General features: G+C 44.1%; 1 protein-coding gene across 1 annotated transcript in view; it reads right to left on the reverse strand.

The window, feature by feature from the left end:
- LOC113438696 (ankyrin repeat and fibronectin type-III domain-containing protein 1-like) overlaps positions 1-25,616 on the reverse strand; it is a 307,222-nt gene that overhangs the window by 239,818 nt on the left and 41,788 nt on the right. Inside the window, exon 2 of the mRNA XM_087912443.1 lies at positions 10,634-10,872. Within this exon, the coding sequence (XP_087768569.1) occupies positions 10,634-10,791 (158 nt within the window). The 5' untranslated portion in view covers positions 10,792-10,872. The remainder of the gene's footprint in view (positions 1-10,633; positions 10,873-25,616) is intronic.

Here is a 25,616-nt window from a genome sequence, read left to right on the forward strand (position 1 = left end):
CCATCTATCTATATCTATCTATCATCTGTCAGATAGGTAGATGGATGGATAGATAGATCCATGTCAGATAGATGGATGGATGGATAGACAGATGATAGGCAGAAAATAGATAGATAGATAGATAGATAGATAGATAGATAGATAGATAGATAGATAGATAGATAGATAATCTGTCATCTATCTATTTTCTATCATTTCTCTATCCATCCATCTATTCATCTAACATGTCTATTATCTATCTATCTATCCATCCATCTATCTGACAGATAATCTAACAACTTTCTATCTGTCTGTCTGTCTGTCTATCTATCTATCTATCTATCTATCTATCTATCTATCTATCTATCTATCTATCTATCTATCTATCTATCTATCTATCTTCTGTCTATTATCTGTCTATCATCTATCTGACAGGTGATAGATCTATCTATCTATCTAGACCCAAATCTGATTTGATTTAAATCCATGTTTGATGGTGGCGGTTGTTGTTGTTTTGCTAGTATAACTTCTAGTTCTTTCTTTCCTTTTGGGGACGGGGTGGTTGGCTTTGAGTTTTTACATTTTTTTTTATACAGGTAAGTCCTCGACTTTATGACTGCAATTGAGCCCAACATTTCTGTTGCTAAGCAAGACAGCTGTGAAATGACCTTTCGTGCCACCGTTGTGAAGTGAATGAGGCTTCCCCATGGACTCAGAAGGTTGTCAGAAGGTTGCAGAAGAAGGTTGTAGAACTCTGAGTTCTAGTCACACCTTAGGCAGGAGTGTCTCCTGGAGACTGGCCCAAAGCCATCCAGCCAGCTTTCATGGCTAAGGCAGGTCTAGAACTCACCCCCTTTCTAGCCTGGTGTTCTTAACCACTAGACTAAGGGTCTTCAAACTTCAGTGGCACTACTCCACACAGCCAGAGACCCTCCAATGCATGGAGGGGGTACCAGTCGGACAGGCGGCTGCTGCCCCCAAAGAGCTCAACAGAGGCAACACCTTGAGACTCTCACTCTATCCGTCCCCTCATCTGCTGTTCCTGCAGGGATAACAGCCAGCAACATGTAACTGTCTCCACTCACCCAAGGCAGCCTTCTTCAATTTGTCCCCCTGCTAGATGCCTTGGATTGCACCTCCCATTATCCCCAGCCAAGTGTATTGGAAACACGGCCATGATTCGTGATGAGGTAGGATGCTCCCCTCTTTTGGAGTTCCCTAGACTGCAGCAATAATTCCACAGCCAGGTTTTCTTCCAGAAGAGTAGAACTACAACTCCCATATCTCCCAGCCAGGTTCCTTCCCCATCCTGCTGTTCTCTAGATCAAGGGTCTTCAAACTTGGCAAGTTTAAGACTTGTGGACTTCAAGTCCCAGAATTCCTGAGTTAACAGGACTGGAGGAGGAATTCTGGGGGTTGAAGTCCACAAGTCTTACAGCTGTCAAGTCTGAAGACCCCTGCACCAGACCAAACTGGCTCTCAGTTTCATATGAGAGAATATCATGCATAACTAGGATAGAACTGAAAATTAGTTCAACTCAAGATGATTAATATGTTCAATGTGTTCAGGATATCCTCAGTTCAAGGTTATTAAGCATTTAGCCACAGGCAATTTTACAAGATTTAGACAGAGCAAGGAGGGAAACACTCAAGTTAATCTCTACTGATTTAATGCAGAATTAAAGAGATAGGGCCACTTGCCAATTTGCCACAAATCATCCAAATTTTAATCCCTGTTCTTCAAGTTATCAGAGAACCTTTGCATGGTAGATTCTCTCTCCACACAGCTGTATGATTCTAAGAACTGTGGTTTATATTTAGACACACTCAAAAGTGAAAATTATTATAATTAAAGCAGGTCAGACTCTTACCCGGTGACAAAAAAATTCCTACAGAAGAAGAGGTAGGATCAGTCTATAGAAGATATCCACGTTTCAGAACTGGGGAGTCCCAAATGCATTTTAACTCCCCTGCTGAGGAGGAGGAGGGGGGGGAGGGGGAGGGGGAGGGGGAGGAAGAGGAAGGAGAAGAGGAAGAGGAAGAGGAAAAGGAAGAAGAAGAGGAAGAGGAAGAGGAGGAGGAGGAGGAGGAGGAGGAGTAATTGTACTGATTGGAACTGTGGTATCACAGTCCTTTTTTAAAGCCATGTTTTCTTTTCTGTGTGTAGCTTATTCATTTAATGGAATTTGTAATCGCCCCTTCAGAATGTCTGTGTTATGGCTATAGATGAATGGCTATAGATCAGAAATCAATGACAAAGAAGTTCAGAATATTCTGAATATTCAAGGCCTACAATGCAGAATCTCCTCCAAGGAAGTTAATGAATGGCCTCATAATATACCAAAGTAAAACAAAGACTTACTTAATAGACCATAAATGGTTGGGTTTACACCAAATATTGAATTATAATCCATGGATTATGAGCCTTAACGTCTGGGTTCCCATCGGCATAAAAACTCAAACCAAACCACAGGATATTATGGTTTAGCATTAAACCCAGGCAACTGTCACAGCCAAGAAGCAAGATCTTCTGACTTTCTCCAAAACGAACACGTTACAATTCATCTTATCTCCACCTCATTGATTGAAAAACTACGGATTTTTTTTAAAAAAAAAACTAAATGAAGCTTAATTCACTTCCCCGGGACATTTTTGTAATTGGTGCAAGAGGGGAGGCCATTCCTCACCCTAGAAAAATTCCATGTTGACCTGAGAGGGGAAATTCTGGAAGCTCAGCTGGAAACAGATCTCTCAAAGCCTCTGTTTCCGTCACAACGAGCTCTAAAGCCTGAGCAGCCTATCTCCATGATACAAAATTAAGGCGCAGAGCATATGCATACAAAGAGAAGTTGAGGCTCTGGTGCGCCTAAGCAGCTCAATGAAACAGCTAAAGTAAAATGTCACTTCCTCCCTTGACACAGTCACTCTATGCTAAAATAGAACATGCTTTCTTTGGGAACAAGGGGAATCTATATTTCATAAGTTCCAAGAAAAAATACCGGGCTTGCATGATCAAAGATGAATGGCCAAGGTCAACGTGGGAGGTTCTTCATTTGAACTGCGTGATCTCAAAGCAAAGAAATAATATTGCCGCGTGGATTCAGGGAAACAAGGCAATAAAAAGCATACAATTAAAAAAACAAAAACTGGCTGAATTCAGGCAGCTCATGAAGCCACGAGTTTGTTTAACTATAATCTGTTGATACGGCACAGTTGGCTTGAGTGATCTGCACATCAGCCAAAAGCAAACAAATCATGCAGAGGCTCAGAAGAACTCAGTTTCTGCCTCTTTCCAAGTCATCGAGTCTTTACAGTAGCCTGTTAATAGGATACCTTGAGTTGGAACCATCGGGGGAAGTTCTGGGGAAGAATTTGAAGGCCTAGATCAGGGGTGTCAAACTTGATTTCATTGAGGGCTGCATCAGGGTTGTGTTTGACCTGGGGGAACAGAGTGGGTGTGGCCAGCTTGACACCACTCATGTCGGGGGCATCTGTGGTGCCCAAGTGGACTTCCCTCAGACCCTGACTCACTCTCATAACCTTCCTCCCTTCCCTTCCTTCCTTTTCTTTTTCTTTCCTTCTTCTTTTTCCTTCCTTCTTCCTTCTCCTTCCTTCTTCCTTTCCTTCTTTCCTTTTTCCTTCTTTGCCCTTTTCCCGTCTTCCCTTCTTTTTCTTTGTCTTTCCTCTTTTCCTTTCTTCCTTTCCTGTCCCTTCTTCCAATTACAAAAGGGGGGACATTTCTCCTTTTGTTTTATTTTTAGTTTGTTTTGCTAGCCCTCTGCCAGTGAAAACGGACCTCATGGGAGGGAGCACATGCTCCACTTTCACTGGCAGAGGCACCACGGGGCCGGTCCTTTGCTGTTTCCAGGGAAGTCCCATGGACCAGACCTCAACATCCCACAGGCCGAATCTGGCCCATGGGCCTTGAGTTTGACACACTGGCCTAGAATAAAGAACAGGTTTGGGTCCCAAAACAGCCTTTCTCAACTTTTTAGTCCTGGAGAGAACTCTGAAACAATGTCCAGATCTTGGCGAACCCCTACATCACAAAAAAATCCAGAAACTTCAACACACAAATTGCTTCTAAGTACACATTCCACAGTGGACAACAACATCTACAACAGCAAGATGGTAGGCAACTGAGATGTAGCCCATTAAAATTCCCTCCACTATGAACACTAGCATTGCACAGTGCATGAAGTTCAAAAAACCCTTTAACAACAACAACAAAAATCACAATCTTTCATGGAGCCTTGAAATTGAGAAAAGCTGGTCCAGAATGGTGTTTCTCAATCTTGTCACCTTTAAGATATATGGACTACAACTCCCAGAATTCCCCACCCAGTATGGCAAATTTCACATCTGTTTCTGAGCCAGCTGCAGGTCCAGAAATCTTAAAAGTGGTGAAGGATGAAAAACATTGGTCTAGAACAATGGTTCTCAACCTTTTCTTCACCACAGAGCCCTTTTAAATAGCATTTGTGGCCATGAACCGTGGCCACGACCACCAAGACTTAACTCAAGACTTAAATCATAACATTTCTTCAAGCCTTCATGGACCCTCCCATGATGACATCATACCCCCCGCCCAGGTGTCCATGGACCACAGGTTGAGAACCACTGCTCTAGAACATGTCTGCCTGAGGAATTCTGGGAGTTGAAGTCTTAAAGTGGTTGAGTTTGGAGGCCTCTGATCTACAGCAATGAAGCTGACACTCTGTCATCCCGAGTTAGAAGAACTGCGGTTGGAGAAGTGAGCTGGAGGAAATCGACTAACTGGAATTCTGCATAGCCAAAGGTGAGGACACAGGTGGCATTCTTTCCCCAAAAATCAACAGCCAAAATCTGTCAGAACCCAAATCAGCATTTATGGACCTCAGGTTTTTGGTGACCACCTGAGTTTGGGGAATTAATGAAACGCACATGGATTGTATTGGACAGGATGGTATGGCCATTGTGGTTAACTTTTGAATTTCGAGAGCATTGCCATGTGCCACCATGAGCTTCCTTTACTAGACCTTCTTTCTTTCTCCACTGAATGTGTATCTCTTCTTTCTCTCAAGATGGTGTACACAGTACTCCTCCTTCCTTAGTTTTCCCTCATAACCACCACCACATAAGTGAGCTTAGGGCAACTTTATTAACTTGGAGATGGATCAACTCCCAGAATTCCGCAGCCAGCCATGTTGGAAGTTGAAGTCGACCCCTCTTCAAATTAACCAGGTTGAGGGAACAATTCTAAGAGTTGAAGTCATCTTCAAGCTTTCCAGGCTGAGAAATATTACTCAGGGCTAAGAGAGATTGGACTGGCCCACAATTACATAAGAAGCTTTCCTGGTCTTCATTCTTTTAATACCGGTTTTATTATGCTTATTTTATTTATGAAAGCCACATTGAGGCCGATGATTTGGGGTAGCATCTACATGCTGCAAAATAAATAAATAAGTCACCTGCTCATCCGTCATTCCCTTCTAAGGATGGATTATTATTAGAGTGAAAAACAGTGCCAGTCCAACAAGGGTGTTAGTGAGGCAATCAGCTTTTTCAATTTAAAAACAGTTCCTGGGTTGAAACAGTATCTTACAAACTAAAAGCAGAAACAGGTGAGGAGTATAAATTACATTAACATCCAAGCCAGAGTGATAAGCCCAAACTGATGTACAGAAGTGCACCCAAGATTAGTCCTGAAAGGAAAAGAGACAGCTGAATTTATTTGCACCTGAGCAGGTAGTCCTCGACTTGCGAGCACAATGGAGCCCAACGTTTTGGTTGCTAAGTGAGACATTTGTTCCCCGGCTGGCTTTAAAGAGGATTTAATCTTGTGGGGATATGAGGAAGCCTTGCTCGGATTAATCGAGCTATCCCAGGACTGTAATTCCCTTTTTTTTCACCTTATAAGAGGCCAGAAGAGTTTAAGGCGGACCACTCTAGAACAAGGTGGCTAATTCAAGTGTATACTGATAGGCCTTGACTTATGACCACTGCTAGCCCAAAATTTCTGTTGCTAAGTGAGGCAGTGGTTAAGTGAGTTTTGCCCCCATTTTATGACCTTTGTTGCCCCAGTTGTAAAGGGAGTCACTTCGATTTAGCAACACAGTTCTTCATTGAATCTAGCTTCCCCACTGACTTTCATGACACTGCAGCCATCGTAAATATGATGTCAACTCATAAAATATTTATTTGGTCTTTTTAGAGTAGCCAACAGAAAGGAAGGGTTGAGCAGTGTGGCAGCTTGCAAACCGAAAGTGCATTCCATCAATGTTTTCAAAGATAGTAACTAAGTGACTGAAGTTTCTGCCGTGCAAAATTCTAACTGGAGAATATGATTGATGACTCTTGGCTATGGCTGTGTCCCATTGGAGAATATGAATTATGATACACCCAGGGGGTGGGGGGTGGGGGAAACCAGGGTCAAGGGTGACAATGAATGATGTGTCTCAGAGTCAGCTACACCTAGGCAGCACCGGCATGTTTACTCCTAATAAATCTTCTTTAAGTTTTGGAAGTTGGCTCAAGACTCATGACTTAAATGGGGGTAATTGCCAGAGCCCTGACATATGACTCAGTTGCCAAGACTCTGAATTTTGGTTAGATGACCATAGGGATGCTGCAGTGGTCAGAAGTGTGAAAAACAGCCGTAAGTCACTTTTTTCAGTGCCGTTTTAACTTTGGACGGTCCCTAAATGAACTGTTGCAAACCCAAACCTGCATTCCTTTTGTATTACAAGGGACAAATATGTACAATCCAGCCACCGCACCAATATTTATAGAGCTAATTTATTTCTTTGAGATTGCCAATGAAACCTCAAACTCAAGAGAGTGTGAAGCACCTCTTTAATTTGGAACAGCCACATAAATAACTAAGAGGAGCAATTTCATTTCTATTCTGGGAAACAGGATAATACGATAACTTCAGCATGTTTATGAAGTCCTGCCTTCCTATGCGGTCAGAGAAATGTTTCATCTGCTATGCTTCTGGCACTCTTTTGACATTGAAGAATTCAAGGAAAATTCCCATTAATGGTTTTCCATATCATCATCATCATCCGATTCAAATCATTCTTATTGTCCTGCAGAAAAGGAGACCATTTCTCGTGCTTTCATTTGGGATCTTCAATGCCAAAATACGAGCTTATGAAAGAGAAGGGGAAAAAGAAGAGAAGAAGAAATTTTGGAGGGACGAAATAAAATAGGGACGGAATAGCTCCGTTGATCCAAAACAAAAGGGATAAAAGTGCTAAATAACAATTAGTTTTTTTATTTACCCTAATACTATTGTACTGAGATGTATCAAAATCTCAGAGTTAAGCTTCCCAAAGAACAGAACTCCTTATTGGATTCGGCATATTCCAGAAAAACCAGTAAGATAACAGAAATGAGCAAGATGTTTAATGGGATGAATAATGGAAAGTCGATTCCCAATGCCACGAGGATCCAGATGGCACACTCTTTGGAATCCTTTTTAAGTTAGGAGAGTTTGTGTCTTCACCAGAAGCTGCTAAAGTACATTCTCGACTTACAACCACAATTGCACCCAAAATCTCTGATGCTAAGCGAGTGTCAGGGCTCCGACAACACACACCCATTCAAATCATAAGTCTCTAGTTGCATCTCTCGGAGTAAAAAAAAATGATTTATTAGGAGTGACCATGTCGGCGTTACCTGGATGCAACTGACACTAAGATACATCATTCATTTCACCCTTGACCCTGGTCTTCCCCCCACCCCCTGGATGTATATTCTCCAATGGGACACATCCCTAGCCAAGAGACATCGATCATGCTCTCCAGTAATAATCTTGCATGCCAACAGCTTCGGCTGTTGGAGCAATTATCTGAAGCATTTAAGGAATGCCCTACTCTTCCCACTCCCTTTCTGCTGGCAACTAAAAAGACCAAAGAAGTATTTTTTTAGTTGACAGTGAGACAGTTAAATGAGTTTTCCCCATTTTATGACCTTTCTAGCCACAGTTGTTAAGTGAGTCACTGCAGTTGTTATGTTAGTAATGTGGTTGTTAAGTGAACCTGGTTTTCCCATGGACTTTGTTTGTCAGAAAGTCGCAAAAGGGGATCACATGACCCTGAGTCAAAACAACTGTCATAAATAGGAGTCAGTTGCCAAGCGCCTGAATTTTGATCCCGTGACTATAGGGATGCTCCAATGGTCATGTGAAAAAATGAGCATAAGTCACTTTTTTCAGTGTTGTTATAGCTTCCAACAATCGCTTCCAACAATCGCTAAATGAATTGTTGTAAGCCAAGGACTACCTGTAGATAAATGTTTAGTCTTCCTAACTAGAATATCCCAAAAGTTCTTTTTTCCAGAGGGAACTGGACTTCCTGGTTTTTCTTTGAAGAGGTTTCGCTTCTCATCCAAGAAGCTTCTTCAGTTCCAACTGGATGGTGGGGAAGGAAAAGATTTATACTCCTTGCAGGCACCTGGTCATTTGCATTCTTCTTTTGTAAAACTAGAAAAGTCCAACTGCCTTTTGAAAAAGCACCTTTGGGACAACCATGACCTGGATGACTGAGAATCTCCATAGACAGATAACTAGAATAGTTTTTCGGCTTTCTTGAGAGAATGTGGAATGCAGCCAACCAAAAGCATTTTTAAATGACATCCTAAAGGACTTAGAAACAGCTATTGATCTTTTTTGTTAAGGAAAAAGGATGCCCTCCAACCATTGTGGTAGTCTGCTAGCAGGTCATTTAAAATTAACATCTGAATTATAGAAAAATATAGATTTCTTTCTTCCATGTTTCTATCTAGAGAGAGAGAAAGAGAAAGAATGAGAAAGAGACAGAGAGGAATGAGAAAGAGAGAGAATGAGAGAGAATGAGAAAGAGAGAGAATGAGAAAGAGAGGGAAAGAGAGAGAGAGAGAGAGAAGAGAGAGAGAGAGAAAGGAAAAAACTATCCAATGATTGCTAAAGGCAGAATCAAACTGGTTTTACAGTTTCAAGAATCCCTACTTTACACATTGGTGCTATCGGTCATCTCTTACATTCTATCAAGGCATTGAAACCTCATGATTTAGCAAGCTCTGAACGATCACAGCCTTAAGATGTATCCAGTTACAAAATCATATGAAAATCCATCAATACACATAATATGCTAGGGCATATTTTAATCACAAGTTATTGAATAAAACCATCCTTGGCTGATTTCACACAACACATTAACCTGGAACCAAAGGGGAGGAAAAATAAACCAGTAAACCAACTTAAACCAGTATCGAGACCTATAGACCTCCAACTCTGATTTAAATAGTTCATCTGAGCTATAGAGCAATACCCTAACCCACTTGGCAAGAAATATTCACGTTATTATCGCAAGTATTAAATCTGGCATTCAGACCACTTATTGCCCAGTTAAACTCAACACAACTGTCTTTGCCTAGGTGTAAAAGACATCCATGATGAAAAAGCAGAACTATGCCCAAATCATTCATATCCACGTGCCCAATTCAAGATTTAGCAGCAACATATAAGAGAGAGATCTCAGCTTCGGAGATAAACAGAACAGGTAACACCCCATCTCGACGTCTCCAAACCCCCCACCACCACCTCAAATCTTCCAAAATGAGAAGCAACTACAACTCTACATAAAGCACACAAATATGTGCAACATGCCTAAAGCCTACCTTCACGTCAACTGCAGCAAGAATTAAAAACTGAAGCGAAAATTGCCTTATGGCTGGACGGGATGCTGGTTTTGAATTTAAAGATCAGATCACCCATCCCACTAAGTTACAGTTGGTTGAGCCTGGATGGTAAGTTCTGCCATAAACCTCAGGTTACCAAATGACAAACAACTTGGGTTGCAAGCCGTGTTAAGTCAAAGCCAAATAAAGCATGCAAGATGGAATCCCAGATATTGTAGATTCCAGGACATCCAGCTTCACAAGAAGATGGAAAATTAACAGTAGCTTTCCTCCTATGTCTTGAATTTTGACTCGACCCTTCGGTGGTCAAAAAATCACGACACTTGCTTTGCTATACGATTAGGAAACGAACAGCAGAGAATCCTATCTAGAGATGGGATAAAAGCCTAGCAGAATCTGGTTTCCAGCAATATGAAATTCTCAGTCCTTAGATTGGTGTGTTTTTCAACCTCGACAGCTTTGAAGATGGGTGGACTTCAACTCCCAGAATTCCCTAGCCACTAGGCCAGGGATGATGATCCAGTGCTGGCTGGGGAATTCTGGGAGCTGAAGTCTATCTATCTTCAAGCTACCAAGGCTGAGAAACACTGACTTGGATCGGGGGGGCTCAATCCATGGCTCGCGAACCAGTAAGAGTCCATGGCCTGTTGGATGATCCATGTGCAAGATCTAGGTTGCATGTGCAAAACCACCTCTTCTGTCTCTCCCCACCACACCACCGCTGAAGTCAGTGGTGATAGATAGGACGGGGACCACTGCCTTGGAAAATACTCCGAAACCGGCAGTCCAAGAGACTCCATGCTTTCGTTGGGTCTGCTCCCATTTTCACACTGTTGCAAAGATAGGGAGAGTAACCCCATCCCCCGCCACTCGCTCCCTTCAATTCTAGACCACTTGCACACATGCCCCAAAGCATGAAAGGTGAAGGAGGCAATTCTCTTTTCCCCACCACCATCACCACCTCCCACCACCACTTCAACTTCTCCGCTACCTGCATTCGGTGAGATTACAGCAGTAACTGCCACTTCTCCGGCTATTCCGCCGATCGGATCGAAATTCATTCCTGGACTTCCGGAGGCTGAAGTATTCGGTCAGCTTCCCAAAAGACGACATGGCACCAACACAGTCCAACCTTCGGCGTGTGGACATATGCCTGGATCACCCTGGGCGCCCCGTGACGGGCTTTACAGCATGTTTGCTTAAGTCCCAAGATGTGTCCCCCAACGCTGGCTGTCGGAGAGAGTTGGAGAGAGAGAAAGAGAGAGAAACGCAAGGAGTTTAGCCAGAACAAGCCACAATCTCCCAGGGATGGATTCTGCAGGCTCAAAAGCAACACCCGGGCGATGAGATATTATTAATTAAGGACATCCTCATGGCGCTCCAGAGTTGGGAAAGGAAAAAAGAAAGAAAAAGAAAAAAAAAGCTTTTGGCACTGACAAAATGCATTTCACAGTTCTTGCTCTACAGAAAAGATTTTGGCACAAAGAGGTGCATTTACATAAGAAAGTGGAGGGGGGGCTGGGTTTAATTAAAATGGAAGCTGGGTGGCTTTTTAGCATGGACCTTATGAAGGAGGAACTACAGTGCAACAGTCAAAGGTGTTTTTTTTTTAAAAAAAAAAACTGGGTTGCAAGCTGGGAAAGAGAATTTTTTTCCTCTTTTGCAAAATCCACTGGGCCAGGATTTTTCAGAGAAGAATCTGCTGCCTTTAAGAACAGATGGAAGGAAAATACATACACGCGCACACACACACACACACACACACACACACACACACACACACAGAAGTCATCATACATACATCAGAACTTTCAAGAGTGTCACATTATTAACCTTTAACCAGGAGGGGTACATTTGGACAAAAAGGAAGAGGAAATATTTGGACCGCGGTGCATTTAATGCACAGCGTAAATATTACGACTGAGAAGGACGTGGGTATGAAACGGCAAGTGAACCAACTATTCTTTTTCCAACTGTTGTGGGTGCCATATTAAAAATGGGAAACAAACTGCTCTTGGAGCTGCCTCAAGCCACATCTGAGAACGGAGGAGGATTGGGAATCGGTTGCACAATTTCCCGTTGAAAACAATTTTACTTTCCGCGTCGACCCTCTGCGGCTTCATCCATCCGACGAGCAAGACGGCCAGCGTCCAACCTCAACTGCCACCCCCCCCACCCCCCCACCCCAAAAAGAAGCACAGCTGCTTTGGAAACAGGGTTGCAAAGGGGAGATTCCCCTGTGGTTTTCTACGAGACTCCAATGCTATTTGAAGAAAGCAATGGTGGCCAACCCTCTTTCCTCCCTTCTACCCTCGGGGGGACAGGATTCCTTCGAGGTGCCCCCTCCAACTAAAAGCCTACATGCATGCCAGGACACCCCTTCCCCCCCCGCCTTCCCTTGTCCTCCTTTTTCCTCTGGTGGTTGCAGATGCCTGAACACACAACATCCGAAACACACGCGCACACACAAACAGACAGACACACACAGATGCACAGAAAGAGAGGGGAAAGCCAAGGCAGGGTGGGGGGGAGGGGCATGGGGGAAGCAAGAAAAACAAACCCCGTTTAAACCACAATGCCTGTGCACAGGGCACCTGCCGATTTCCCCCAGCTGCACAGCTTTAGGAGGGTCTGCTGTGTTTGGCGATCACTTCCCGCAGTCTCTGAAGGAAAAAAATCTCTCTCTCTCTCTCTCTCTTCTGCCTCTCTTTCCCTTCCAGCTGCTTGGCAGTAGTAGGTTAAAAAGGAGAGGGAGGGAGGGGGGGAGAGAGAATGAGAGAGAGATGGGGGGAGAGAGAGAATGAGAAAGAGAGAGAGAGAGAATGAGAAAGAGAGAATGAGAAAGAGAGAGAGAAAGAGAGAAAGGGAGGGAGGGAGGGAGATGGAATGAGAAAGAGAATGAGAAAGAGAGAGAGAGAGAATGAGAGAGAGAGAGAGAGATGAGAAAGAGAGAGAAAGAGAGAGAAAGGGAGGGAGGGAGGGAGAGAGAGAGAATGAGAAAGAGAATGAGAAAGAGAGAATGAGAAAGAGAGAGGGAGAAAGGGAGGGAGGGAGGGAATGAGGGAATGAGAAAGAGAGAATGAGAAAGGGTGGGGAGGGAGAGAGAGAGAATTAGAGAGAGAGAGAGAGAAAGGGAGGGAGGGAGGGAATGAGGGAATGAGAAAGAGAGAATGAGAAAGGGGGAGGGAGAGAGAGAAATTAGAGAGAGATGGGGGAGAGAGAGAAAGATAGAGAGAATGAGAGAGAGAGAATGAGAAAGAGAGAGGAGGGAGGGAGGGAGAGAAGAGAGAGAAAGAGAGAGAGAGATCTAAGCCAGCTTCAGGCAAACCGTCTTGCTCCCTGCTGAAGATTTTATGAGACCCAAATGCAACCTGGAGGATTTCTTCCCCACTTCCATCCCGTGCCTAAACGATCTCCCCTTCCTTCCTCTCCTCCCACCAAAGTCAGATTAAAAACAAAACGAAAACAAGCCACCTTCTTGCCTCGGGGATGTAACTAATAAAGAACCCCTCCATCCCTTTACTTGCCGGGTGGGGGAGCAGGAGGAGGAGGAGAAGGCTCAGAAAAGAGACACTGGCTTGCTCGTGGGTCTCTCCTCACATGTCCACTCCGCCTAGAGCGCTCTCTGTCCTTTCTCCCAGGGACGACGGCCACCCAAACAAACTGCGATCTTCTGCCAAACGAGGTCGGGGGGAGGAAAGCCGAGGTCGATACAGAGATGGGGAGGGAAGAGAAGGAGGCGGTGGCAGGAGAGAGAACAGATGGAGGGGAGGGGGAGAGGGGGGGAGGAAAGACCACACCAGCACTTTTCAGAGAGTCCTTTCCTCCAGCAAGGCTCTTCCAGATGCAGAGAGCTTTTTTTTTTTTTCCTCCCTCCGGGAATGATGCCCACACCTTGGGAAGGTTTTTGCGACGGTTGGTGATGCAGAAAAGAACTGGCAGCTACTAAGCAACACAGCCAGGAAAGGGAGGTAACGTCTCCATTTACTCGCAAGGTGAGGGGGTTTTTTAGACTGGGCTTTTAGATGGGGAGAGGAACTGTCACATCGTCTTTGCGTCTTCTGGATCCTCCGATGTGGGCAAGCGCGAGGATCCGCCGGGGGTTTTGTTAGTTTGACTGACTGCACTTTCCCGTCCGCTTGAGTGAACGATAAGGGCTGCCTACAGGTGTCTTCTTGGAATATCTTCTGCAGAATTCGGATAGGCAGGTGAAAGAAAGAGGTGGTCTGATGTAATTAAGAGCACCCCAATTCCACAATGCTATGACTTGCCGGTGAAAATGGCTACCGGTCATCTCAACCAATAGCCCAAAACTGCTTTTTTTTCCTTTTTTTTTAGTGACCCAGCTTCTGGTTGGATGGGAACATTGACAAAACCAAAAGCTGGCTGATCTTATCAAGGGAAGCCAGATCTGACTTGAATCCTTCTCTGGTACAAGGCCATCAAGATATTCCCAGAGAGTCTTTTTTTAAAAAAAGAAAACAAAAGCATCCCCCAAAAGAAGGATGGGAAATCATTTCCATGAAGTCATCCATCCATGACATCACCAGAAACGGAGGTCAACTCAAGGGAACGCAACTTGGGGCGGATGCTTTCACGTCAACCCAGGTCAGTCAAAGACAGCAGAAGCAACAGCAAGGAGAGGGTGAGGAAAAGGAAGTTAAGGATCCTCCCAAAAGGAAAGGCAGAAACCTGATCTTTACCAAGTCGGAGGGCATGGACCTGCATCTTTCACATTCACGTGTGAACGGTTATCCCCCATTCCACATGATCAAGTCATCCAGCGCAGTCTATAGTTTAAAGGGAGGGGCAGCCACCAACCAGCTATATTTAAAAGGCAAAACCTCTGAGAAGAAAACGCAGAGGTTTAAAAGCCAACACACTCGGGCCCATTTTGCACCGTTGATCGAGGCCGACACGGAACGAAAGAGACTTCTGGGTAACATGCATGTCAAGTGAACACGGGATCCAAACAGATTCACTCATCTGTTGCTATTCTTGAAGAGGTGTTCTAGTGCTGGTATTCAAATATGATCGGCAAATTGTCACTCTTTTTTTAAGAAAAAAATAAATCACTGGGGTTGCCGTGGATTGCAAGAGATCCTGTCATGATCTGATAGAGAAGATGGCCCAGGGCATCACTGGAACAAGGCAAGGAGAGCACATGGAGCTTCGAAAGCGCTTTCCAAATGTGCTTTCCCAAAAGGCAAGTGGACTTTCTTGGTTTTTCCTGTCAAGCCATTTAGCAACCATTCTGTTAAGACAGAGATGGAGAAGTAACATTGCCACTAATCCTCCCATTTACAAATTGCAAAGCCGAGGAAAGCTGGAGTTGTAATGTAAGCAGAGTCATGGCTTCACTTAGCCGCTACTTCGCTTAATGGTGGAGTTGCCAGTCCCAATCATGGTTATTAAATGAGGACTATATCAACCCTGAAGGTGACCTGGCCGGAGCCATCTTGGAGCTTCAGTGTTGCCACACTGGAGCTGAGGGATAGGGATGGGAGAATAGAGATAGCTGGGGTTTTGTAGCCAAAACAAAATACTTTCTCTTGGGAACCAAGGACATTCTCACACCTGGTCAGAGGAAGGCAGAGTGACGTTACCCAGCAATGGGATGGCATCTTGATTGGACCATGTGACTGATTGTTTGGGGAAAAGGGGGAAAAAAACATTTACTTTTAATCAGGTCAAAATCCCAGGAATCTTCAAAGTCGTTTTTCACCAGATCTCTGCCAATCTCTCTATATATAAGCGATATACCACTCACGCATCATCACAAAATCTCCAGAACTGTAAAGCCTACAAACTTGAAATTTGGCACCTATGTTCCCCTTGGCTTCTAGGTGCTCACTAAGAAAGGATTTTTCAAAATGACCACCAGAGCATTAGTATTTCCTATATTATTATTATTATTATTATTAACACGCTCTGATGCTAAGGAGTTCTCCCCCTCCCCATCTGAAAAGAAATCCCTTCCAAATGCAAACACAAGTAGATGAGTTTCAGTTTCACAGCACTAAGCAGCCTTAGTACAGAACAGTTGAGCTAAGCCACGCCCAGGCTCCTTGCTGTCTCCTTCTTGCTCACACAGCAAATACTGTTTCAGTTTCCATGTTTCAGTCTCCAAACAGCCCTCAACTCTCACACACTGACAGGACGCTAGTCAGATGAATACAGATGGATGCTGGTAGGCAGAGGCACAATTTTTTTCCTTATTTTCCTCCTCAAAAACTGAGCCCGATCACACATTTTCGTAGCGAAGCACGGGTATCGAGCTAGTTTGGATATATCCAATAAAGCTATTCTTTGAGGAATCCATCTGCCTTGGAGTTTTGCTTGCTATGGGTTTATTACTTGGAACCCTGACATAAACTACAGTACATAAACTTTAGGCCAAGATGTAAATCCGGTCAAAAAAATAGATCAACCATTCTCCCCTTGCAAAAATTGAAATTCCAAGCTTATTTCCTCGAATTGCCACCTCTCTCTGCCCAGGTTCTGCCTCCTTTCTTTATTTCAAATTATCAGAGAACTGCAAAAAAAAAAAAAAATCTCCTGGAATAGCTCCCCATTCAAGCAAAGCCAGCAACACCCAGATCTCTGGTATTTTTCTCTTTCAAGGGGAAAAAAAAAAACCCACCTCTCCTCCATTAACTCAGCTGTAGGAAAAAGATCTAGGTAAATGTGACAGCCTTCTTTCCCCGAGAGACTCTGGGAGCACAGGGAAAGGTGATTTAAAACGAGAAGGCAAGGCGTAAAAAAAAGCTCTCTGCTTCCACTGAAATGAGAGCTCCACCCAAACCACTCGAAAAGCCAAAAGGGCACCTGAAGTTCCCTCTGCAAAGACTCTTCAGAGCATGCAGCCTAATTATCTTACGTAGCTTTTTCTCTGGTAATATCACACTACTAACTAGAGCACACAAAACGTTTGCTAGAGCAATACTCAAATACAGTTCATCAGTCTGGAACCCACATTACGTATCGGATATCAACGCAGTTGAGAAAGTCCAGAAATATTTCACAAGAAGAGTTGTTCACTCCTCTACTCGTAGCCGAAGACCTTATGCCACCAGACTTGAAATTCTAGACCTAGAAAACCTACAACTAAGCCGCCATCGGTCCGATCTAAGTATAGTATATAAAATCACGCATTGCAATGTCCTACTTGCAAATGAATACTTCAGCTTCAACCATAACAATAGAAGAGCACCCAAGAGATACAAACTCAAGGTTAATCGCACCAAACTTAATTGCAGGAAATACGCCTTCAGCAACAGACTGGTCAATGTCTGGAATACAAAAAATATAAAAATACAAAAAAATACAAAAAAGTTAAAGTTTTTGGGATTTGGGGAAAAAAAACACAGAGTCTACCTGACTCTGTGTTTTTTTTTCCCCAAATCCCAAAAACTTTAACTTTAGACTGTCTCCTATTGACCTCACCCCTTTCCTAAGAGGTCTGTAGGGGATGTGCATAAGTGCACCAACGTGCCTACTGTCCCTGGCCTATTGTTTCTTTTCTTTTATTTTTATTTTTCTTATATGTATCCATGTATTCATAACTATGTTTTTACTTATACCTATTATCTTGTAAGCAATTGACAAAAATAAGTAAATATAAATAAATAAATAAATAAACCCAGGACTGTTGAAATTCTTTCCACCCACCCATCCGTCCATCACTTCTTGCCTTGCCTTCAGGTGCTGTGGAGAAGAAGGGATACAGACGTTGCTATGTTTGTCAGCAAAGTCATAGATCTGTTGGACCCAACGGCCTTCAATCATCTCTGTGATTTGGCTTGGCATTCTTCAGACAGATGAACAGAGCTGGAAGGGACCTTATAGGTTATCTAGTCCAACCCCCCCATCCAAGCAGGAAACCCTACACAACTAGTAACTAACCTTTTCGGCAAAGGTAAACTGCTTAGAGAGGGCTGTAAAGCACTGTGACACTATACAAGTCTAAGTGCTATTGATATACTGATACCATTTCAGTTGAATTACATTTCAAAGCAAGCAAAGTGGAACGGTATTGAATTTGAGTTTAGCTCTGTTATTTGGAAATTTGTGTCTATCATGTGCTCCTGGACTGTGTTGTACAATTGCTTAAGAAAGACAGAAGGTTCTGTGCTGTTCTTGGAAACAAACAGAAGAATATGGATAAAGATGAAGATGAAAAATCTATCTATCTACAGATTGTCCTGACTTGCGACTATACAGTAACTGGGAATGGAACTTCAGGGGTGGGATTCTACCAGTTTGCGCCTATTCGCTAGAACCGGTTGTTAACACTCTAAGCAGTTCAGAGAACCAGTTTTTAGAAGAAATTACTGGGCTAATCCTGCAAGGAAGACAGGAAGGAAACATTCTGGTGTTGCTTACAGAAATTGCCTCTCCGTAAACCCTTATTACATTCTTGGCAGGACTAGACTTCCTGTCTCAGGAACTTCTCAGGAGTTTTTTCCCCTCCTTTGCTGGTACTTTGCTTGTGTGGAGGGACCATTCAAAGTTACAATGGCACTGAAAAAGGTGACTTATGACCATATCTAAGCAAGATAGCAATAGCACTTAGATTTATGTACCACTTCACGGTGCTTTAAGGCCTTCTCTGAGTGGTTTACAGAGTCAGCTTCATGCCCTCAAGCAATCTGGGTCCTCATTTTATTCTCCTCAGGAATCAACCTTGCGCTGGTCAGGATCAAACACCTGGCAGTGGGCAGAGTTAGCTTTCAATAATAATAGCAATAGCAGACTTATATACTGCTTCACACTGCTTTTCAACACTCTCTGGTGGTTTACAGAGCCAGCCTCTTGCCCCTAATAATATGATCCCTCATTTTATAGACCTTGGAAGAACGGAAAGGCTGAGTCAACCTTGAGCCAGTCAGGATCGAACTCCTGGCCCTTGGCAGAGTGAGCCTGCAATCCTGCATTGTAACCACTGCGCCACTGGGGATCCAAGATGATTGTTACGTGAAGCTCAACTTTATGATATGTTGTTGTTGTTTTTGCCCTGTTGGTTAAACAATTCACAATGCTTGTTAAGGGAATTGTGTGGTTGCTAAGCGAATTTGGCTTCCCCTAATTGGTTTTCCTTGCTGGATGGAAGCCAGCTGGGAATGTCACCAATGGTGGCCATGTGACCTGCCGACTATTATAAATACCTGGTAGTTGCCAAGCAGCTGGATTTTGATTCCGTGACTGTGGGGACTTTGGGGCCGTCATAACGGCGAGGACCACAACCACTGTTTTACTTCGGTCCCTAAAAAGAATGGTGGTTAAGTCAAGGACCGCCTGTACATTGGAATTTATTCAAAGGGTACTTCCACCTAATCTAAACTTGAGAGCATTGATTGTGACTGCCTCGAGGGTTAGGTTGGAAAAAGTTCGTGAAGCGGGATTCTTAAATGCCAGGGAACTGATCTCGCAGGTGAAGTTTGAGAGGACCTGCATATAGGATTCAAGCCCCTCTTGCTGTCTTCAGTAGCCCCTCTAGCACTTCTCTCCAAAGACAGAATCCCAGTGCTGTTGGGTTTTTGACAAATGCTTTCTGACAACACAGGGAGCCGAAGAAGACTCGGAGGACACCATGCGTAATGCTTAAAATCAACCTGAAACGAAGCTCCTTCAACATCCAGAGACTGGAACGGGATTGGGTCCCTGTCAAAACAAATAAATTGCCCAGGTACACATGACAAAGGAAAACACTAGAACCTTTGCCATTTGTCATCAGAAAATCCACAATATGGAATTCGCTGAGGCTACCGGCCATTTCTAGCATGGAGATGCTCTTACGGTTCAGCCATGTTTAGATGATAAAGGTGCAAACCTGGCCACTAAAACCGTAAGGTAGCATATAATGCAAGCCAAGCCAGGGTGACTTGGAAGCTGTCTTTCCTGCCTTAGCAGAGGGTGCGAACCCAGACAAGTGTGTGGCTTATTCTACAAACCATTTCAAAACACGTTTGAGGGATGCATGAAGCTTTATTTGGGTGCAATGCCAACATGTCATATGGAGCATAGCATTTTATAGATCACATAGTCTTTTGTGGAAAGGAAGGAAGGGAGGAAGGAAGGAGGGAGGGAGGGGAAGGGAAGGAGGAAGGCACATGGATAGAAGGAAGGAGATGAATAAGGGAGGGAGGGAAGAAGGGAGGAAGGAAGAAAGGAAGGAAGGAAGAAAGGAAGGAAGGAAGGAAGGAGGGAGGAAGAGGGAGGAAGGAAGGCACATGGACAGAAGGAAGGAGATGAATAAAGGAGGGAGGGAAGAAAGAAGGAAGGAAGGAGGAAGAGGAAGGGAGGGAGGGAGGGAGGAAGGCACATGGATAGAAGGAAGGAGATGAATAAAGGAGGGAGGGAAGAAGGAAGGAAGGAAGGAGGGAGGAAGAAGAAAGGAAGGAAAGAAGGAGGGAGGGAGGAAGAGGAAGTGAGGGAGGAAGGAAGGCACATGGACAGAAGGAAGGAGATGAATAAAGGAGGGAGGGAAGAAGGAAGGAAGGAAGGAAGGAGGGAGGGAAGAAGAAAGGAAGGAAAGAAGGAGGGAGGGAGGAAGAGGAAGTGAGGGAGGAAGGAAGGCACATGGACAGAAGGAAGGAGATGAATAAGGGAGGGAGGGTGGGAAGAAGGAAGGAAGGAAGGAAGGAAGGAAGGAAGTCTTATTACAAAGGTCATATGGTCACTGTACCTGCAGGATTAGTAGACAAGAAAGAACCGAATATGTGTGTGTGTGTGTGTGCGCGCGTGCGCACACAATGTGATCGGTTACCAAGGCCGTCTCTTATAATACCTCCTAATTTTTCTGCTGTTCTGAAACCTGAGCAGGACGCCTGCATTTGAACACCGCTTGCACTATTCATCCATGTTCTTTCTAGCAGCCAAGTGAATCTGGGGAAACTAGTCGCTAAACGTCTCACACACCCAAGTGTAGGTCTACCCTGCTAGAGCAGCTTTGCTATGCAGCCCTTCCCCTGACAAGGTTAATCTGTTCGTGAGGATATATTCCCAGGGGTGTTGGAGACGGCTTGACTCAAGATTTTTGAAGGAGCACATTTATAGAAACTGTAAGCCTCAAAGGGGCTTGTTCCTTTTGTAAACATAGGCTAACAATATCCAGAAATGTAGATGTATAAAGATAAAAAGAAGAAGAAAAACAGGTACTCTTATCTGATGTTCCTTCCTACAAGGCAGCTCGGCTTGGATAACCTGGGGGCGAAATAACACACATCGCTTTATCTCGTACCCTTGACAGCCAGCTGCAGAGCAGTTGAGGGCTCACTGGTGGTTCACTTTATTCAACTGTGATCATTCGTCTGGCTGCGACATGACAAAAAATTAACTCTCGTAGAGTCACCAAGGACATGCCAGTTGGTAGCCAAAAGAAAGAGCTTTGGAGACTCTAGAACAGGGGAGGGGTCAAACTGGATTTCTTCGAGGGCCAGATAAGCATTCAATCAAAATAGGGAGCGTGTCTTTAACCCAACGCAAAAGCTGGATTGGGTTTCCCGATCCACTTGATTGATTCTTATCCCCAGTTTCCAGCAGCTAAACACGCCGGAAAGTTTAAAGTTGGAACTGATTAGCCTGATTTGCCTCTAGACAAACCAGGATTCAAGAACCAAAAATAAATCCTTGCTAACGAACCTGGCTTGTGTAGAGTTGCATTGGACTGACCGAAGATCAGATGGGCTTTTTGACTTGCTGTTCAGAGGAAACCAATGGGATGTCAATGGGATGTTTGTTTCACAGAATTGTCCAAAATCCTGGATCGACTTTCAAGGCAAAAGCTGGAAAGCAGCTTCTTCAAAGCTAACAGATCTATTACAGCAGAAGACGCAGGCAAGCATGTCCTCAGATGGCAAAGCTTACATACCCTCTGGAATACCAGTCATTTGTCTTCCTCTGCACTTATTTATATTGTCCAGGACTGTAGAACTGAAGGAAACACACGCCAGGCTCATCCATCAAAGCCAGCGGAAAACTCCACACACTCTATTTCCTTCAAAGAACATCATAACCTAGAAGAGATCAACGCAGCCTTATAAAAATGGCATTAAAAGGCCACTGCGAACTGACTTCATGTAATTCTAGGCCTCGACTTGTTTTCTTCTTGGTTCCTTTTGTGTGTGTGTGTGTGTGTGTGTGTGTGTGCGCTTTATCATTCTTTTTGTCTTTGGTCCCTGAGGGAAGAGCCTCTCCAACCTGGTTGTTAAGTGAATCTGGCTTCCCCGTTGACTTCGCTTGTCAGAAGGTCCCCTGGGACGCTGCGACCGTTGTACATGTGAACCAGTTGCCAAGCGCCTGAATTTTTGATCACTGCAACGGTCTTGAGTGTGAAAAATGGTCGTTAGGTCGCTTTTTTTTTCAGTGCCGTTGCAACTTCAAATCATCACGAAATGAACGGTTGTAAGTTGAACACGATCAGTACGAGCTAAAACCATCTTGGAACCAAACCCAGGTTAATTCGTCTGATGGCTTGGTCCAACTGGAGTTCTATCCCCCCCCCCCATCTAAATGAGGCTTACATGCCCTCTCCTCCATCTTCAACTTCTATTCTCCTTAGATGCAGAATTCTGCAGGACCCCAACATGTTCTGCAGAACTCAACCAGAGGTGGTCTTCAGCCAGTTCTGACCGGTTCTGGAGAACCAGTAGTGGAAATTTTGAGTAGTTTGGAGAACCGGCAAATCCCACCTCTGACTGGCCCTGCCAACCCCATCTATTCTCTGCCTCCCATTGAGTCCCAGCTGATCGGCTGGGTCTTCTTTGGTTGCCCTGCACAGGAGAAGGGAGCTGGAAAGCAGGTTAGTGGGGTGGGGAGGGAATGGAGTATCCGTATCCTTCCTTTGCCACGCCCACCAAGTCACGCCCACCAAGCCATGCCACGCCCACAGAACCGGTAATAAAAAAAATTGATTCCCACCACTGAACTCAACCTCTGGCAAAGGTATCTGAGTAACATAAGTTTCCACGTTTTCCTTCTATCCAGATCTCCTCCTGTTTTTGGCAGAGCTGGAGAAAGAGAGTGGGAGGGAAAAAATGGGTAGCAGCTTTTGGAGAAGTGCAGGAACAGAGAAATTCTAATTCCCCATTTTCCACTCTGCTGTCTTTGTAAATTTATCTCAAGCAAAGCGCTAACATCGTTAACAGCTACACTGCTGGTTCAAACATGAAAAATGAATGGAGCCTTTCTAGCAAATCAGTCTCTCTATCTCTATCTATCTATCTATCTATCTATCTATCTATCTATCTATCTCTATCTCCCACCGAAATATGAAAAGGTAAGAAGAGTAAAAGCCAAATCGTAAATCTTTTCACCTGGGGCACCTCTAGTGCAGCAACCGTTGCCAGGAGCTGACAAGATCAAAGTAACAGAATACATAAAAGCAATGGAGATTTATGAGGATAAAGAGACTGGTCCCAAGCAGAGTGGCTGGGATTCACACGTGAAGCACCCAGCCTCATTTTAATTAGCTTGATTTGGTGTCAGGATTCCAGCACTTAACCCCAATTAAATCATGAGTCTCGAGCCAAACTTCCAAAACTTCCAAAGGATTTATTGGGAGTTAACTTGTCTGGCACAGCCTGGATGTAGCCGACTCTGAGGCACATCATTCATTGTCACCCTTGACCCTGGTTTTCCCCTCCACCCCTCTGGGTGTATCAGAATTCATATTCTCCAATGGGACACCTCCATAGCCCAGAGTCATCAATCATATTCTCCAGTTAGAATTTTGCAGCAGCAGAAACTTCAGTCACCTAGTTACTATCTTTGAAAACATTGATGGAATGCACTTTCGGTTTGCAAGCTGCCGCGCTGCTCCCCCCTCCCTTTCTGTTGGCAACTTTAAAAGACCATAGAAATATTTTATGGGCTGACATTTGGGACAGCCTATACTCTGGACCCAAGGTATTGTGTTCAGTCAACAAATAGGGTTAAACAAGGACATATGCACCAGTCTGGGTCTAATCCCCACCACTCTTTTCTCTCACACTGAGCTACTAACTGTTCACCTAATAGAAATTTCCTTTCTTCAAAGGAAGAAAAATGAGAGTTCATTTTTCAAAAAAAAATATGGGGCTTTCAGAAAGACCCAAAGGTGTTTTTTCCCAAAAGTTAAATAGACTTCAGTCTTCCTTGGGGAGGGGGGGGGTCCCCTTGAAAACGTTCGCTTCTCATCCAAGAAGCTTCTTCAGCTCTGAGAAGGTTCTTTTCAAGGAAAAAAGAAGGAAGGAAGGAAGGAAGGAAGGAAGGAAGGAAGGAAGGAAGGAAGGAAGGAAGGAAGGAAGGAAGGAAGAAGACAGAGAGAGAAAGAGAGAGAAAGAAAGAAAGAAAGAAAGAAAGAAAGAAAGAAAGAAAGAAAGAAAGAAAGAAAGAAAGGGAGGGGGGGGGGGGGGAGGGAGGGAGGAGGGAGGGAGGGAGGAAGGAAGGAAGGACAGAGAGAGAGAGAAAGAGAGAAAGAAAGAAAGATAGAAAGAGAGGGAGGGAGGAAGGAAGGAAGGAAGGAGGGAGGGAGGGAGGGAGGAAGGAAGGAAGGAAGGAAGGAAGGAAGGAAGGAAGGAAGGAAGGAAGGAAGGAAGGAAGGAAGTCTAATTGCCTTTTGGAAAAGCACAACCATGACCTGAATGATTGAGAATCTCTGTAGATTTTCAGGCAGACTTTGATCAAAGCAAACATTTCATCACCATCTTAACTCCTATTTTGGCATCATGGTGCTGAGGCATGGACACAGCGATGCCCCAAAATAGACTGTGAGGACGAACATTTCTCACATTTACAAGAAAGCATCTTTCAGAACATCTCAGGGGCAAGCTTCGTGTTAAAACAGCAGACTGGTTTAAATCAAGTTTTTCCATATTTCCAAATCAAAGCCACCATCATTGCTTCCTCGAACTTAGTCAAACATTGGGCTCACTGCTCAGTAATTCTACTCATGATTGCCAGTTAAAGGTAGCCACTGTCAGACTACCTTGGAGCAATTTCACTTTACTTGGGGTGCAGCTTGGGTGGCTTTTCAGAGAACCCCCCCCCAAAAAAAACCATCAAAAAGATGAAAACGAGGTTCACAAATCCTCTCGGAGCTGCAGCAGCCATAACCACAGGGAGGATCAAGCAGTTGTTGTTGTTGTTGTTGTTGTTGTTGTTGTTATTATTATTATTATTATTATTATTATTATTGGAAATCAGCGCTATCCTCAAGCCGACCCATCTCACAAAATTGTTCTGCAGCCGTGCTTTAAGCAATCCCCTTGGCGTCTACTCAGATGCAAGCCAGATGGTGTTGGATGGGACTCGCATACATTTCAAGAATAGCAATTTGCCACAGAGAAATATGCCGGTGCTGGGCCAAGTCATCCATTTATTTTTACCCCTATTTATTTTTATCCCTATTTATTTTTCCTTTTTTTTTATAAATAATTCAAGGTGGCAAAGATACCTAATAGTCCCTCCTGTTTTCTGCACAAGAACCCTGTGAGGTGCGTTGGGCAGAGAAAGGAGGACAGGCTCAAGGATACTCAGCCAGGACTAGAACTCACCGTCTCCTGGTGATTGGCCCAAAGTCACCCAGTTGGCTTTCATGCCTAAAATGGGACTAGAACTCCCAGTCTCCTGGTGATTGGCCCAAAGTCACCCAGTTGCCTAAAATGGGACTAGAACTCACCATCTCCTGGTGATTGGCCCAAAGTCACCCAGCTGGCTTTCATGCCTAAGATGGGACTAGAATTCCCAGTCTCCCGGTTTCTAGCTCAATGCAAATTAGCCACTAAACCAAACAGGCTCTTCAATTTATTCAGTAAGGTTCATTTCCAGCATTTTGAAGTGGACAGCTAAGAACTCCTCCACTCCCTGACAAAAAGAACCCATGAATTGACAGGAATGAATCAGAAGTAAATATGTTGTTTCTGTATCTTTTTGGTCAAGTCATGTGGCAGATCCTATAAAAAAAACTCATACTTTTTAGGCCTGACCAGTCT

The sequence above is a fragment of the Pseudonaja textilis genome, chromosome 14 (assembly GCF_049901715.1).
Source record: "Pseudonaja textilis isolate UNSWEBS1 chromosome 14, rPseTex1.2, whole genome shotgun sequence".
Classification (NCBI taxonomy): Eukaryota; Metazoa; Chordata; class Lepidosauria; order Squamata; family Elapidae; genus Pseudonaja; species Pseudonaja textilis.